This window comes from Sphaerodactylus townsendi, linkage group LG11, assembly GCF_021028975.2.
Source record: "Sphaerodactylus townsendi isolate TG3544 linkage group LG11, MPM_Stown_v2.3, whole genome shotgun sequence".
NCBI lineage: Eukaryota > Metazoa > Chordata > Lepidosauria > Squamata > Sphaerodactylidae > Sphaerodactylus > Sphaerodactylus townsendi.
The window spans coordinates 44,865,396-44,883,445 of record NC_059435.1 but is presented as its reverse complement, the minus strand read 5'-3'; the positions used below and the strand labels follow the sequence as shown (position 1 = coordinate 44,883,445).

At 41.6% G+C, this 18,050-nt stretch overlaps 1 protein-coding gene across 2 annotated transcripts in view; it reads left to right on the top strand.

Annotated features, from left to right (window-relative positions):
- The window catches only part of BZW2 (basic leucine zipper and W2 domains 2), a 42,321-nt gene extending 25,592 nt beyond the window's left edge, over positions 1-16,729 (top strand). For both annotated transcript variants that reach the window (XM_048510838.1, XM_048510839.1), the window contains 7 exons: positions 621-756; positions 2,852-2,961; positions 3,803-3,973; positions 4,561-4,707; positions 7,598-7,736; positions 11,949-12,071; positions 16,282-16,729. In XM_048510838.1, the coding sequence (XP_048366795.1) occupies positions 621-756; positions 2,852-2,961; positions 3,803-3,973; positions 4,561-4,707; positions 7,598-7,736; positions 11,949-12,071; positions 16,282-16,319 (864 nt within the window). In that variant the 3' untranslated portion in view covers positions 16,320-16,729. The remainder of the gene's footprint in view (positions 1-620; positions 757-2,851; positions 2,962-3,802; positions 3,974-4,560; positions 4,708-7,597; positions 7,737-11,948; positions 12,072-16,281) is intronic.
- The last annotated feature ends 1,321 nt before the right edge of the window (positions 16,730-18,050 follow it).

Below are 18,050 nucleotides of genomic sequence, written 5' to 3'. Positions count from 1 at the left end.
GCAACATGCTTTCTTTTGTAGACCAAGCCTGTCCAATAAATAACTTCTGATAAACTTCCCATCGGTTTCAAGATCATTGTTTCAGAGTGAAAATTTTCTTTTAAGGGCAGTATTGCATGTTCATGGTGTTTTGTTTTGTTTTTTGCTGTCAAGTCACAGCTGAGTGCAACCCCATTGGTTTTCAAGGCAAGAGACGTTTGGTAATGGTTTGCCTTTGCCTGCCTCCATGTCATGCCTCTGGTATTCCTTGTAGCTCTCCTGTTCAAATAATAGTCAGGGTCATGGATAAGCAATGTTCATGTATGTGGTTTATTAATTTAGTGCATTTTAGTCTTGTTTCCCAGACAAATCAAGGTCACCCAGCAACCTTCAAGGCAGACCAGGGGATCTGAATCTGGATCTACCAGATCCTAGTCTGACTTTCTAACCATTCTACCTGGATGGATGTAACCATGCAACCCTCAGATGAGGCTTTGCTATCCCTGAGCTGCCTTTATGAGACTGCTAGTAACACCAATGGAGCTGGCATTTCAAGATAGCTTGGGAAGACTGGGTTGGGTAAGGTGGGTTTAAAATCTGAATATTCAAAGCTGTCTTTATTTCCCTCCCGCATCTTTCAGCTCCTGTTATTCCTTAAAGCCTTTTCTGAAACAGAGCAGACAAAGCTGGCAATGCTCACTGGTATCCTGTTAGCCAATGGAACGCTCCCTGCTACTATTTTAACAAGCCTTTTTACTGACAACATTGTCAAAGAAGGTAATTTTTTCCCTTCATGGTACAATGCTTGTTCTTCTTTATGCTGCTTTGGCTAGAGGGATGAGAGGTCTCATCTATAGAGGAACAGAAGGAGAGTATTACAAGACCTATTGTTGAGTGTCCTAATTTGAACAAAGCTTGAAAGGAGAACAAATGTCTTAAAGCAGTGGGTGTTGGCGTTCTCCAGAAAGCGATATGGCTTCCAGCTGAGCCTCACATTAAACCCACTCTGGGACATGGGCAACATTTGAGCACTCATGGAGTCCAGTAGGAAGGCATGGGGGAAGGTGTTCTCTGCTCATTTATTGTACCTGACTGGCTTGCTTCTCCCATTCCCATCAAACTAATTGCAGCTTTAGGCAGATGGGAGGGCAGCACAGGAGGGAAGGGATCAGCAGCCCCTTCCCAACCCAGTATTCTTAATCTTCAAATGAGCCATGTAGAATTGCAAATGAGTTTGTGTGGTTTTTTTTTTAAATCGCAATGCAATGGGATATTCTAATGCTGCATCATATCTGATTTGACCCTTTTACCTGGTTTCTAATCAGGTTTACTAGAAGTGCATCCAACTGATTTCTGCATGTGTGTCGAGAGCCTCTGCCTTAATATGGAGTGCATCTCAAACTATAATGACAGTGAGTTCTACCCCAAATGAAAAATCCTGGATGGGGCAAAGGGGAGGCTTCTTGAGACCATAGTATATATTTATGTTGAGCTTCCCACCTCAGCCACGTAGAAAAGATTCTAAGAATGGAATAGCAAGGTACATTTTAATCATTCTCAACAGATGATTACCATGGCAACTCCACTGCCCGGTTCCTGCATCTAAAACCTGCTATTTCGCTCCACTGTGGTTTTGTAGGATAAGAGATCTGCAGCGCAATCCTGATGGGAGGCAGGTGAAACTGCTTAAGAGGTGGGGTGAGCACGTGCTGGCATAAATGCCACTTGGACTGGCATAAGGGGCATTTATGTCAGTGCAGAGGCACTTCTTCTGGGATGGGGAGCCTTTCAGTGGCACAATACTCAGACGCCAGCATGGTGTAGTGGTTAAGCGCTGCGGAGAACTTGATTCCCTGTCCTCCACATGAATGGGGATCTCTCATCTGGTGAACTGGATTTGTTCCCCCCCTTCTACATATAAAGCCTGCTGGGTGACGTTGGGCTAGCCACACTCCTTTCAGAACTCAGTCCCACCTACCTCACAAGGTGCCTGTTGTGGGGAGAGGAAGGGAAGGAGTTTGTAAGCTGCTTTGAGACTCCTTATGGTTGAGAAAACTGAGATGTGAATCCAAACTCTTCGTCCTTCAGCTCCGGAGCCTCTGCTGGTGTTGAAAGGAGCATTCCTGGGGGTAGGGCCAACTTTAGTCAGCTCACTGAGCCCTTTCAGCCTGGGAATGCCCCATTTGCTGGTGCGGATTAAGAACAGTAAAATCAGTGGTGCAGTTCATTTTGCTGCATAGGCTACTTTCAGGGGGAAGTGGCAGCATTGCTGTTGACTGGCTGGCAGCAGCGCACAGCAAGTTTCTGAGGAATTGGCGTGGCTCTGCTGCAGCTGTGCCATTCCATGCCATGGCGCAAGTACCCCCAGCCTCAGGATTGCACTGTTGATCGTCCAGGTATTTATACCTATTTCTAAAAACATTCAGTGGAATTCCCTAGCGCCTTCCCATAACTGGGTGCTTTTATCTAGTTGAAGAGAGTTTAATGTATTCCTATGTTGAATACTTCAAACAGAAGCAAAACAGAAGTCTGTAACTGGTATCTGTGAAAAATATAGCCATTTCAGTAGATATATGATTGACTTTCATTTGTTTGTTTTGAAATTGCACATACATTGGAAACCTATTGTGTGGTGGTATAATTACCTTTTTTATTTGCCTTGGCCCATAATCCTCTTTTGCATGTACTTCAGACACTTGGATTTTAGTAGGTCATATCCCTTAGGTCCATAATGTCTTACTATGCAAAACAGCCTGTAATGTCAACATTTTATTGCTTTCAGGTTGACAACTGTTAAGCAGTTGTCTGTACACTGAAAGTGTATAGCTGTACAGCAGCTTGCTTTGTTTTTATTCTTTATTTTTCCCCACAGGTATTGCCGCCTCATTTGCTGTAAAGCTTTTTAAAGCATGGATGCTAGAGAAAGATGCCAATTCAGTTACCTCCTCCTTAAGGAAAGCTAACTTGGACAAGAGGTTACTAGTAAGTATGTGCTTTTAAAATATTTGACTGCTAAGCAATGTGAAATGGATGCAGGCTTCTCACTTCTGCATACAGCCTGGCTCCTGCTAAAATCTGGGAATACTTTGACAGTTCAATCCTAAATTCCAAGTAGCAGTGCATTACTAATATTGGCAGGGCACCAGAATTCCTGTTCTACATCTTACGCTTTCCCAGTGGAGCTAATAAATGGCAAAGACACCCAACTTCAAGCAACTGGAAACACAGTAACATGATCCACAGCTACCAATAGTGGACAGCATGCTGGTAACGTCATAAGATTTGGACTAAAGATCAGTTGACTCAACAGTGATTCTGTTATGGAACTTTGATGTGTTAGAGGGGTCTGCAACCTGTGGCTCTCCAGATGTTCCAATTGGCCATGCTGGCAGGGGGTGATGGGATTTGTAGTCCATGAACATCTGGCGAGCCACAGGTTGCAGACCCCTGTGTTAGACTAATGCACTTGTTTTTGCATTTCTTGGGGGTGGGTATACACATTTGTGTTTTGTGTTTCACATTAAATGCAACATATTTGGCATTCTTGTATTTTTGTCTTTGCCTTGGTGTAGTAGCTTCTCTTTTGTTCCCTGTTGCAGCTCCACTTGTCATTTGTTACCATGTACTTGACATCATAAGATTGCCAGCCCAAATGGTGGGAATCTCATCTTGCAGTGGGAGGGGGGGGGTTGCCAGCAATGCAGTGATGTTGCTTCTGATGCAGATCTGATGCAGTGATGTCACTTCTGATTCAGTCTTCCTCCTTGCCCAAGTCTGTAAATTACATAATCCGTTATGCAGAAAGAAAACATTTTTGTTCCAGGAACTGTTTCCACCCAATCGGCAGAATGTGGAGCATTTTGCCAAGTATTTCACTGATGCTGGCCTAAAAGAGCTCTCAGATTTCCTCAGAGTCCAGCAGTCCCTGGGGACTCGGAAAGAACTACAAAAAGAACTCCAGGAACGTCTTTCTCAGGAATGCCCAATTAAAGAGGTAAGGGAGAGTCACCACTGGAGTGATGCTATCCTGGTAAGTCCTGGGTTGTTCCTGTTTCTATTTTAAATATATAAAGGGGCTTGAAGGGGATAGACCTGGCTGTCAAGAGTTGGAGACTATCAGCTGTTAATTGGAACTCACCCATTTAGAATGTAAAGGGACCAGATGCCACCAAACAGCTATTTCCCCAGGGCTCATTTAATCTCTCTCCCTCCTTAGTCTTGAAACTCAAGTCTTTTTGAAATTCTAGGAGTTAACTTTTTCTGTTCCCAGAATTCTGAGTATTTGGATCATTTTGGGTATCCCCAGGCCAGTCTCAAATGGTTACTTTCCGGTTTAATTTTAGCCCAAATTGTGACTGCGTGATAATATTTATTGACTGATTTTTGAGGTGCAGTGAACATTAGTCTTTTATCTAAAATGCTTTGCTTTCTTTTGATTCCTTTTTTCAGCTTTTCACTTTTATGTACATCAGGGATAAGCAAAGAGTTGTGGGACACATGCCTGCTGCCAGAAAACTTTGAAATAAAGAGGTGTTCAAGATTTTCTTTGCTTTTCTTTGTTGTATCTGTCTTTCATTGCAGATGGTGCTTTATGTAAAAGAAGAAATGAAGAGAAATGATCTGCCAGAACCAGCCGTGATTGGACTCCTGTGGACTTGCATAATGAACGCTGTGGAGTGGAACAAGAAGGAAGAGCTGGTTGCAGAACAAGCCCTTAAACATCTGAAGGTGCGCATGGATGCAAATAGGGCAGTGATGGCGAACCTTTTCGAGACCGAGTGCCCAAACTGCAACCCAAAACCCACTTATTTATCGCAAAGCGCCAACATGGCAATTTAACCTGAATTCGGAGGTTTTAGTTTAGAAAAAACGGTTGGCTCCGAGGCGTGTGTTACTCGGGAATAAGCTTGGTGGTAGTCGGTGGCTTTGCTTTGAAGCAACCGTGCAACTCTTCCAATGGGTGAATCATAACCCTAGGAGAGTTTACTCAGAAGCAAGCCCATTGCCAGCAACCAAGCTTACTCCCAGGTAAAGGATTGCACTTTCATTCTTCGCATGAAAATCAGTGGGGTTTAACAGCGCTTAACAGGGTTAACCATACTGCTTCCCCAAAACTAGGTCTTAGGTTTAATGCTAATAATCGAGCCCAGCAGCCCAGGCCATCCTAGATGTGTGAGGGGAGATGGGGGCGACTCTGTTTCGTGTGCCCACAGAGACGGCTCTGAGTGCCATTTCTGGTACCCATGCCATAGGTTTGCCACCACTGAAATAGGGAATACTTGTGCATTAACAATATATGACTGAATCAAATGATACAGTTGCTTTCACTTTGCTCATTCAAGGAAAGGTGCCTTTGGATCCAGTCAGGTGGGTAGCCATGTGGCTTTGAAGTAGCAAAAAAAATGTTTCAATCCAGCAGCACCTGTAAGACCAGCCAAATTTTATTCTTGGTATAAATTTCCATTTGCATGCACACTTCAATTTGCATGCACTTGAAAGTTTATACCAAGAATGTAATTTTGTTGATGTTATAGGTGCTACTGGACTCAAACTTTTTTCCCCTTTGAATCCAGTCATATGGTGTACAGGCTTCCATGCATTATGTATTAGGCTTGGTTATTCAATAAAGCCAAATTAGCAAACTCCCCGAAAAGCCTAATTTGGCTTTTCTGGGTTTTATCTGTCCCCAAATATAAGTTGCAACAAAATCTCCCAAGCCGAATACTTAGAAAACCTGATAAGCTGCTAAGGTTTATTCCCTGGGATATTTCAGGTCTGGATTTTGGGTGCCTGGCTGGCCCAACAGTATTCATTACTATCCTGGTTCCTGGCCAGCCCATTCCAGATTGAGGTAGAGTGACAGTTCTAGATTTCCCTTTGGCTCTTGAACTTGTTCTCCCTGTGTCTAGTTTTTGGACAACTTGTCTTCATGGGATATCACCAGTCATGTATGTGATGTATCCCCTTTAGAGTACATGTTAAGCTTTCAGCAGTGTTACAACATCTGAACTTCCCAGATCTTTTGACTCCAATGCTCAAATTACATGTTGCATTTTGTACTGTGATTAAGAACATTTTCCTAAATGCAGCTGCTAGATTTTTTTTCAAGGAGACAACTTGGGGTCTTTTCAACTCTTTTCTATCTTTCTATTTTCCTGTTGAAAAAGTATCACCCTTTAGTCAGTTTTATTCAGGCTGTGAAAATTACTAGTTTTCACCAGCAGAGTTGAATACAGCTTGACAGTGGTTTATTTTTCCCATCCTCAGGAAACCAGCAGAGCAGCAAACATTAAAGAGCCCTCCTTGTCTAAAAAAAGGAGTCCCAATGGCTATATTTAGAAAATGAGAAAAAAGTATTTTAGACTTTTCATAGAAGAAAATGCAATTTGTAGATTTGAATACATTGGAAAATCAGTTTGTTTAATCAGTTTACTGTACAGTTACAGTACTTATAGTGGATACGACAATCTATACTATTAGTTGTATTATTCTGATTCTGGTACTGAAAGCCATAACTCTGACAGGCAACAATATTATATATGTCCACATCTCCTTTATGGGAGTGCCCGTTGTTCCTTTATGGGAGTGCCGATGGCTCAGTGACAGAGGCTCTGTTTTATTTGTTTGTTTGTTGCCTGTCACAATCTGATTTTATCCTTCTCTCCCTGATACAGCAGGCTCAGAGCAGTTTCTGACAGCATTTCAATGAATTTCGATTGCTATGTTTAAGTCGCCATTTGAGTATTTTGGTCTTATTTCTTAATGCATTATTATTGTTATTATTGATTATTCTATTATATTGTACTGTTTTATCATGTTAGCCACCCTGAGCCTTTTGGGGATAAGGCAGGGTATAAATTGAAATTGAAACCATACACACTTCCTCATGATACCTTAAAAACCTCAACTGAAGATGGAATAATTTAAAACTTGAAACATTCCCCTTAACACCATACCACATAATCAATCCAAAGAACAGAAAGGGAGGAGCAGGGAGGCCAACCAAGGAAGAGCAAACCCATTGCTGCCTTCAACTATAGGCCTGGCAGAGATCTTCATCTTACAGGCCCTGTGGAATTGAGATAGATCTTGCAAGGCCCAGGTCTCATTAGACAGAGCATTCCACTAGGTCAGAGCATTCCAATTGGTCATGCTGGCAGGGGCTGATGGGAGTTGTAGTCCATGAACATCTGGAGTGCCATAGGTTCTCCACCACTGCACTAGGCTGGGGCCACAGCCAAGAAGCCTCTAGCTCTAATTGAGGACAGCTAGACACTTTTGGGGCCAGGGATTGCTAGTAGATTCTTGTTGGTAGAGGATAATGCTCTTGGAGACATACTGAAAAAGGTAGCCCTGCAAGTATGAGGTTTTGCATGCAGAAGGTCCCAGGTTCAATCCCAGGCATCTCCAGTTAAAATGGACCAGGCAGTAGATGATGGAAAATACATCTACTTGAAGTCCTGAAGTTTTGTTGCCAGTCTGAATAGATAATATTGACCTTGTTGAACTGAAGGTCTGATTCCATTTAAGGCAGCTTCATGTGTGGCCACATAGTGTAATGTTCAGATCTCTTTCATAGTACTAATTAAATGACCTTTTTCTCCTCTAATTTTTTTAGCAATACGCACCTTTGCTGGCCGTGTTCAGCACCCAAGGCCAGTCGGAGCTGATTCTTCTCCAAAAGGTTCAGGAATATTGTTACGACAACATCCACTTTATGAAAGCTTTTCAGAAGATTGTGGTGCTCTTTTATAAAGGTATATATATATATATATGTATAACTCTGGTTTTATTGAAAAGTCTATAATATGATGTCAAATGTGCTGTTGTATGATGCCAGCTTTCTGCAGGTGCTAGTCTTCAAGAAAGGTCTTGATAAATATGATAAAGGCACAGTTAGAAATTAGTGCTGCTGCTGGTTAGACTTCCGAACATTCAGAGTGAAAAGGAACAAAGTTGTCCTGATTCCATTTGCAGTACAAGAAACACTCAGTGGGAGCCCAGCATCTGGATATGGCCCACCCACCCTAGCAGAGGGAGAGTGGGAGGGGTGGCATGGAAGGGAGGGAGGGGGCCCAGCATCTGGACATGGCCCACCCACTCTAGCGGAGGGAGAGGGAAGGGAGGGAGGGGGAGGGGTGGCATGCAAGGGAAGGGGAGGGAGGAGGGGAAATCTTGGATTTAACCTCAGGACTCTTCCAATGGAATTGTCTTATTGCATTTGATGGAGACAGTCTTTGTTTGTTGCCCTACCCCTCACCTTAGGTTGACTCTGCTTCCTTAATATACCCTAATGAGCATATTTGCCACCATTTCTATAGCTTTCTTTCTCTTGTTCTGATATTCTGTTGCCACATAGCTTTGCAGCACTTGCCAGAGGTTCTTTAAAAAATAATGCAGTTAGGTATGTGTTCCAGCCTGGAGAAGGGGGATAAGGGCAGATGGTATGGGGACTAATATCTTCTGTTTGAATGAAAGTATAGCATTTTTCAGTACTTCCATTCTGCAGTGTGGAATCTAAGAATAATGTATGTACCTGGATACTGCTTATGCGACATACAGATGCCTCATTTATGCAGTTCAGCTATAAGCAGTCCAGTGAATCATCCTGGACTATGCCTCATAGGATGGCCTTTTCTTCACTCCTCTGCCTGTATTCAGAAGGTTTACTCTACAAGTCTTCCTTTTGCCTTCCAATATTCAGAATTGATCCTCTGAGAGTTACAATCAATTATTTGAGGGGTTGTATCCTTCCAGTGGATGCTGAGCATACCTTAACTATCAAGCCTATCAACATATGAAGAGCTGTGCTGGATTAGACCAGTAGTCCATCTAGTACAGCCATAGTACAGTTTCACGCAGTTGTAAGAGATCAGATGGACCCCTCCCCGTGAGAGTGCCATATCGGATACAGAGAACACTAAGCTGAAAGGAGAGCAAGGCTAGAACTCCATGCATAATGGGTTCTTCTCTGGGAAGCTGGTATCTTTCGCATATGCCAAGGTACATATGTCTGTACTTTTGCAGTGACATGGAAGATATGCCAGGCTAAACCAAGGAGGTCAGCAGATCAGCGCTCTGATATAACTTTGCTTGTTTTACTTTGGAGCTATCTCTGAATTCATATTAATCCATCAGGTACTCGCTTGCAATTCCAAGGGGACTGTGGATAAACAAGATATTTGAAAACATCTGTATGCATCACAGCCATTAAGTTGCATCCTTGGCAAATAGTCTACAAACGGTTCAGGTGCATCTCAAATGATAATATGTAGCCTGGGAAAGCAGTTCAAAGCATTCTCTGGCACCCCGATGAATCATCCCACTTTGGGGGGGGGGGGCATTATAAAGATCAGGATTAGAAACTGCAGTTTTTCTTCCTTAAATGTGTTGCCATTCTAAGTGTGAAAGTGCATAGGAAGTTTAGATATTCAGTCTCGGCTTACTTACTTTTGCTTTACTGATTTAAACCTAATGATATACATAAACTGTTTCCACACATCAATTTTCAGTACCTCTACTCTTTAACTCATCCTACAACAGTTCTAGATTTTCCCTACATTCTCAGGCATCATCCATTTACCAACCAACAGTATTTCTCATGTTGAAGAACTGCATTCATATAGGTGTCTTTTTAATCATTTACATGACATGCCTCATCAATTGGGAATTGTCTACCATCAGACACTGGTTCACTGTTTCATGCCTTTTTCTCTGTGATTCTTCTTCTTCACTTGGATAAGTGGGTGGTTGGAGTTAAGGCTCCAGGGTTGTTGTTGGTTTTTTTCCCTTTCACAAATGACTTCAGGCACTTCACCCAGGCTGACATTCCTTAGGATGCAGTAAAAACTGTACGTCCCACAAAAGTTCACTTAAAATTGCAGCAGTATTTAAAATGTCATCTTAATCATCTTTAATCAAAAATAGTAGAATATAAATTCCCCTCAGTATTATTGTGCTTCAGAAAGCAACCTAGGGGTATGATTAACTGTGCCTTTGCCTTCCTGATTGCTTAATTGAGCATCTCTCTGATGACAAGAGAACATTACCCTTCTTGAAGTACTGAAGGCATGAATAAATTACAAAGAATCCTTCTCAAAGTTAAAGGGACCTTTAATTTTGATCTTTTAATACCTACCAATGACTTGTTTTGTTATCTTGTGGTACACATTTCTGACTTATTCAAGGTCCCCTCATTCTTCTTTTTTAAGCACACTTTCTTAGTTTTTCTCCACTTCCCTGTGGCTTTTCCTCCTCCAATGATCCCTCCCTTTTGTTGTTGTTTTTATTCTTATAGGAGGGCTACAGTCCTTGTATCTTCAGTCAGCCAACAGCCCCATTCAAAGGGCAGGCACCCAGATGTGGTGCCACAGCAACTCCAGGCCACTGTTCCCAAGAGGGCTTTCCAATGGCTTGGGAACGAAAAAATCCACTAAAAACCCTCCCCAGTAAAAGGAGGCTCCCTTTGGGGCATAAATCCAAAGCCCAGGGCACCAGCGTTGTTGGCTCCTCCCCTGGTCATGCCTCCAGATCGCCCCTGCTATGCCAGCATTGGCGGCGGGGTCATGGGAACACTAGTGTGGCACTCTGCGCCATGTTTGACCACCACAAAGGGCTGCAACGGATCTGCCCCTCTGCTTGGGTGAGTGCCTCAAGCAGCAGATTTACCCCCCCCCCCTTTGGATGGGGCTGTAATTCATAAACGGTTTAACAGTCTGTTGATTGCAGAAGCGTGCACACCCATGTTGAAGAGATTTGAGTAGAGTCCATGAATGGTGATAGCCATTTTGATACTATCAATTGATTATTATACCCCTGTAAATAGACCACATCTATTTACTCTGTGTATTATTCTGCTGTCACTGCATTTTTTTTCTACTGATCTACGACTATTTTTACATTGTATCTAATGATGTAATACTATTTTTCTGGATTGTAACTGTATTCTGAACCATGTCTAATATTCTGACTGTTTTCATATTTCTTTACCTTAAGTACACTACTAATTAGATGCCTCATCCTATTGATTAGGTTGTGTAATCCACCTTAAGTATCAGTGAGGAAGGTAGACTATAAACATAGTTAAACAGAAAATGGAAAATACATTTTTGCATTTGAAATATGCTTGTAAATACCCTGAAAATCTGTGACTGAGTTCTGTCGTATGCATACACTAAGAAGAAAACTGCATATATTACGTGACTTATCAACTAATGGAGCAACCTTGATCTGAGTTACACTTTTCTAGGCTCATTAACTCCAAAGGGTATAACTGCTTAGAATGCTCTGTAAAACACAAGGGGGAGTTTGGCTGTGCCACTTTTAACCAATGATTAATCTTTTCATATTGCACACAAATCAGCTGTCTCCGAGGATGCAGGTTCCCAAACAAAAGATGTACAGCTTGAGATTTTGTCTGTGCCTGAATGGTCCCTGAAACTCAGGAATTAGTCCCACGGCCTATGGTGGGAACCATTATTATGAATGGCTTTATTTTTAAAAATTGGTAGAATAAACCACTCGGTGGCTATTGGCCACAGAAGCTGGAATGCAATCTTGATGTTCAGAGACTGAATATCTGCAATACCATGGATAAGTATAATCTTTTATGTTTTCAGGAATTGAAGTGACTGCTATCAGAAACTGGATGGGCCAGACCAGATGGACAGCTGGTTGACTTCTGATAGCAATTCTTATATTCCAGTACTCTGGAATGTTCTGAATTATTAAGCTTTTTAAATTTAGCAATCAGCAACAAAATTATTTCTATGTGATATGAAATGGTGGTAAGCATTGGATAATTTGCTGTTAAATTGTTAATGATTTTGTTTCTAGTTGCAGCCTAGTACCGGATAGTGTTACTACTTCCTTTGACGAGATAAAACTTGCAGCATTCAAAATAAAACATTTTCTTGTGCAGATATTTTGATTTTTACAATCTATTGATATTCCCTGGTTTTGAATTGCAGCTGATGTCCTAAGTGAAGAAGCCATCTTGAAGTGGTACAAAGAGGCACATGTTGCTAAAGGCAAAAGTGTGTTCCTTGATCAGATGAAGAAGTTTGTTGAGTGGCTGCACAATGCTGAAGAAGGTATGACTATCTGACTGTGAATAGTTTCTTGGCTAATCTCTTATTAGCTAGTTGGATTGCCACTGAACATATGATGCTTCCTTATAATGAATTTATAATCCATCAAGGTTAGAACTGTCTACCAGATGGGCAGTTGTTCTCCAGAGTCTCAGTTAGAGGTCTTTCCTATCATCTGTTGTCTGATTCTTTAAACTGCAGACACTGAGAATTGAACTTGTGACCTTCTGCATGTCAAGCAAACACTGTAACACTGAGCTTTCTTCTTCTTCCTCCTTAATCTCTCAATAGTTACCTTGTCTGCCACTGGCCCTCCCCACTACAATACCTGGATTTGTTTCCTGTCATCCAAGAACCTCTGGTGACAACTTCCAGTGCCAACCACCAGCAGTGGCTATGTGGCATTTTGCCCACTACAGTGTAGCAGTATAACTAGATAGATAGACTTGAGTTGTGACTCTAAAATGCTGACAAGGTCTTTAGGGCTCAGTGTATTACTTACTGGGGGAAGGATGGAGGAAATACTACAGTGTAAGTAATCATTTACTAGATGCTGTTCTATGCTAAGCACACTTCTCAATATTATGGAATATTGGCCTACTCTATTTAGCATTGAGGCTAGGTTACAGGACAAAAATTCTGTTTCAGTATATGGGATACTTCAGGGCTAGAGACAGTTCTTTGTGGATGTCCCCATTGGTTCTGATTCACGCACAGAATAAAACAACCCTTGCTCACATGGAATTCCATTGTCAGATAGGGGCCGCAAGTCAGTGCTACAGCAGATGTCTTCCATGCAGCAAGTTCCAGGTTCAATCCTTGGTATTTACAATTAGAACATTCTAGGAAGTAAGACGTGGGAAAGAGTTTTTCTGCCTGAAACCTTGGAAATCTACTGCCAGGCACAGCAAAAAATACTAAGCTAGATAGACTAATGGGTATAGAAAACCAATGACAGGCGAGATGCAAAAGCGCAGTGCAAAGCAACAATATCGGCCAAAACCCTATTATTATTATTATTATTATTATTATTATTATTATTATTATTATTATTATTATTATTATTATTATTATTATTATTATTATTAATTTAGTACACCGCCCTATCCCCGAAGGGCTCAGGGCGGTGTACAGATAAAAATTACTCGCTCAACAACTAGGGAAATGTATATTCTTCTAATTATTAAATGTGAAACTTTAGGTAAACATCAGTAAAGTGCATCAAAAATACATCAAAAATACATCAATAGGACAATTCATTCATCAACTACAGTATATGAAGCATACATCAACGGGGATAGTCCATTCATAAATGTATAAAGTTTTACAATGGCGACAATAAGCGGGTTAGTATAGTCCGAAGACATAGATGTTCCGCTATTGCTTCAAATTATGTATACAAAAAATTCTTCAGGACTACACCACGTATTAAATGAATCACAGGTAAAAAAGATACAAATTGCACTCCAATATAGTGACCATAACAAGTAAGTTGTACATAGCTGTATCGGCAGCAAACAGTGGCACGCAAGTAGCTCGTAGTTATGTCGGCAGCAAAACGCCTGCACGCTAAGAATGCGTTTTCAAACTATAAATCTTCTTCAGTGCTTATACAACATTCATAATTCCAGTATGTAGTTCTTGAAACATTATACAGTAATGCCTCCACAATTTTCAGTCCTATCTCGTCACCATTACTGCAGCCATTTCTGGGTATGACATGAAACTTTTAGTTGGCTTTTCATATATTTCTCAGTCAGGTGTTCTTCATGCCTTGTGGCAAGCACCTTTGTGAAGCTGAGTAGTTTGTTCTATGTAAGTAAAAAGCAAAACACCCTACACACAAACCAAAGTACTTGGATGCACTTGAAGTAGTGGCTTGGATTTTAGCCTGCATGGGCAAGTCTGTGCACATGCATTAGAGTTTTTGACTGAAGGCCAAATCTGATTTCAAGTCAATGGACAAAATTCCTCTTGCCCTGATAGCAATGGAGTAGAAAAAGAAATGTCACCCTCTCAATGGGACAAGGGAAATTTTTAAAGTTTAACAGTTTAACTGTGGAGTCCGCCAAAAGTTAACAAGGAATGAAATAAAAAAGAATTTTGCTTTTTTCCCATCCCCAGAGTTTCCCAGCCCCCAATCTTATAGCTCCTGTGGAGAAAAACTTTTCCTTTCTGCTTTAAGTAGTTTCCCCCCTCCCCCTGGCCTAATCTCATATTAGCCATCTATGTGGTTGGCAGGCTGTAATTATTAGTTCCCTCTTGTTTTGCCTGCAAAATCTAAACTTAGTATTGCTTCACTGTTTCCATCAGCCTTTTGGGTTTTTTTTTATTTCGAGTTGCTAAACGAGGGATATAGTTTTTCAAAAGTGATAAGGTTTTATAATTCAAATCTGAAAGAGATACTTCACATAGCGCACAACACTAGAAAGATTATTTAATGGACTAATTATCTACCAAACATATTTTAGGATTTTATATATTTCAGACAGCAGTTCGGCCCCTGGGTGTGGTGTTTTTGTTTGGTGTTGAATTCCTATCAGTTTTGTTTGTTTATGGCAGATACAATAACTCTGGCTGAAGAATTCTCAGTAAGGAGGTAGTACTCAAAATCTGAACAAATTATTATTTTTCTGAGACAATGGGTTTTACATACAAGCCTTTACAGGAATTAGAAACAAGTTGACATTGCTGAAGAGGCACATAGAGAGGGACTTGGTGGGGAAGTAGAATCAGAATAGCTAAAGGTGCTCATAGTCTTAAGTGCGGATTCCTAACGGTTCCTGTCTCTTTAGCAGAAGGTTGCATTGACCAGTTGCGGTAATAGGAAGGTTAAGGAAGATTAGGGTCCTTGTTTTGAAGGGATATTGGTGAAACTTGGACAGATCATCTGCCCAGAAGTTTGGGTCTGAATCATGAACTCTAATGGGAGTTTTTTTTAAAAAAATGCATTAGTAGAATAAGGATGGTCTAGTGATCTTTTCACTCAACTCTTTTACTTTGCAGGAGCTTTACACAAAAGTCAACTTGGGCTGACTTTCCAGTTACTTCAGTTTATGCAGGTGTGGGTCATGTCATCCACCCCATTGGTCCTGTTTGTTTTTGATGTACCACTAAAAGCTCCTCTAACAAGTGATTTTTTGTGGCACACCAGAAGCCAGTTGTGGTTTTAATCTTTGGGTATATTCAACTCACAGTCATCTCCAGCTGGCACCTTGTGATTGCCCAGGAACATGATAGTTGTGTGAAAAGATATATCAGTCTTCACAATGCTGACTGATCAATCTGTCTTGACATCTGACCCAGCAATTGTGTCCACTTCTGTCAATACAGCTTTCTATGTCACACTACCCATTATGGGCTAGATCTAACTGTGTTGGATCCAACTACCTTTTCTGCTGGTGAAACAAGTCAGAGGCATCCTCTTTGACCACCAAAAAGGATTGTACTAAATGTGGGACTTGCATATTCAAAAACTATGGGGAATGGAGGCTGTTGTATAGAGAGGAAGTGAATGAGACTGACAGCTCCAGACACAGACCAGGCGGCCGGCTGTGGCACTATGGCCGTGCTGCCCCACTACTCCCAAAGAGGTTTCCTGGTGGTTTGGGGAACCTGCCCAAGCATGACAGCCTCCCCGCTGTCGAGAAGCCTCTATAGCACATAACACACTTATGCCACCTGTGTTAACATGCCAGATAGCTCAGAGGGAGCCAACTAATGTTGTCTCCTCCCCCAGTCATGCCCCCAGCCCACCTGTGCTACATCAGCAGTGGCTGAAGGCACAGCAACGTTGATACAGTGTCCTGCACTGCATCCCCCATCGGGGAGGGTGGTAGCTGCACTGCAGCAGTTCTTCCCCTCTGCTAGGATAAGTGCCCCGGAGAGGACAAATTTGTCAGCATGGCCACCCCAACGCTCCCACAAGCGGATTCGGCTCCCCATCCCACTTTGGGGCTCTTAGTGAACTACCTGTATCCAACCCAAAATCTGTTCAACTAAGTGGAGTTATGGTGCCTTAAGCAATTATTGTTGTTTCGTTAAGCTGCAGTCCATTTATAACTGATCTACTTTAGCTTTCTCTAGACAAATGGAGTACATTTGACTACAATCACGCTGAAGTTAATTAAAGAAATCTTATAAAAGTTACTGTAAGATCTGTTATCATAGAAGTAGAAAAAATTATCCCTCTCTCCTTTCTTTTACCTCCTAGAATCTGAATCTGAAGGTGAGGAAAACCAAGAGGGTTGAACAAAGCACAAACGTATAGGCTGCGGCAGACTGCTTCTTCTGGGGAATTTTTGTACCGTTCAAGCAAGAGACTCCTACTTCAGTGTCATACCGAAAAATCTAGGCTAGGCTTTCCTTTTGTTTAGAAGACTAAAATATCAGAGCCCTGAGGCATTAGATGCTGTACGTGGGACTCCTCCTCACTGTGCGCTCATGTAGGCAGAGGCATTCATCAAGGGAGACATATAGGACAAAGCTGAAATGAAATACTTATGGACTCCTTTTTTTATTAGCAGTCTCTCCAGGTACTCTATGTGAACACTTTTGTGTCTGTTCATACAGTTGTTCAGTGTGTATAGCTCAATATTTGCTTGTGTCTGTGATTTGACATTGCCATTTTTTTTGGAATTAAATGGCTTTTATATCTTAAATCACGCCTCTGCACAGTTTTGGCATATAATGGCTTGTGTGTTAACACCACTTCCTTGGTCTCACTCTGAGCTTTGGTGGAAAGGAAAGTCCCTATGAAATTGACAGATATTATTAGGAGCATCCTATAATGCAGTGGGATTGGGAATTTCCATGTGAAAGGCATTATTAAAGAAATCGCCAAGATTTACATTGGGAAAATGTTTGCTGCATGACTGGGTAACATATAGACTGAAGTCAAGACCTGTGGATTAAAGGAAAGTTTCTTTAAAAGAAATTTAAAAAGAATGATCAACAGCAGAGTAAATGCCAGAATTGGAAACAAGATTGAGACAACTGTTCTTTTCTCATTTCATGGTGACTTCCATAGTAAAGTAGTATCCTCACAGAGTTGAGCTGCCTGAAGAAGACCCACATACAATAAAACCATGCACAGAGAGAGAGTCATAGCACTTCAAGCAAGCCTGATTTTTGCACCTTCTTGGCCAACAGTGGAAGTAAACTGCTTGCATCCATTGATCCAATTCACATCATTTATTTTGTCTGCTTCATTTATGTATGTTCACTCCTTTAGAAGAAACTAAAGATATAAGTGTGCACAGACAGACACCTACTTTGCATCACCCAGGTTACTGCATCTTGTGCCATCTGTCATAACATTTGAGCTTTATAAAACTCTATCACTCATGTCCAAAAGTACAGCAGGCAGGATTGTTACAGCCTGCAGTACTGTGTGGAAACAGTACACACCAAATTTTACAGCTAATATTTTATAAACTGCATAACTTGGCAAGCCGTATTTGTTTGCACTGAAAGGTACAAAGATATAGGATGTCTAGAGAATGAGACTGACAAATGGTGCAAAACTGCCTATGAATATGTTTCCCCAGCCTTCTGTTTCCTCCTCCCCAGCCACTTTGTTCCCATGACCTGCAAGCTGCCCATCTCTGTCTGTACATTCACGTAGCATTCATGAAAGCAAGTCCTACCCCTTGCTCAACGCAACAAAGAACAAGTGTCTTTTCTAGTCCTCTGAGGCATGCTCTTTATCACTGAGACAAAGGGGAGTTTTGCCTTATTTCAATCTCCAGCCTGCCTTTGGTTAGATTCAACTCCCCTCCCAGCAGTTTCTCACCTGGGTGCTTCTGGTCACTCAGCATTCTTTCTCTCCATCAGCCTCTATCTAAGGGTTCCCATTATTTGTTAGCCCCTTTGTATCCCTTCTGCTTTTTGCATCCTTTCCCACAGCTCTCTCTCTCTGCCTTTCCCACCTTTTCCTTCCTTAGAATTTTCCTCCTTTGGCAATTGTGGATGTCTGGCTTC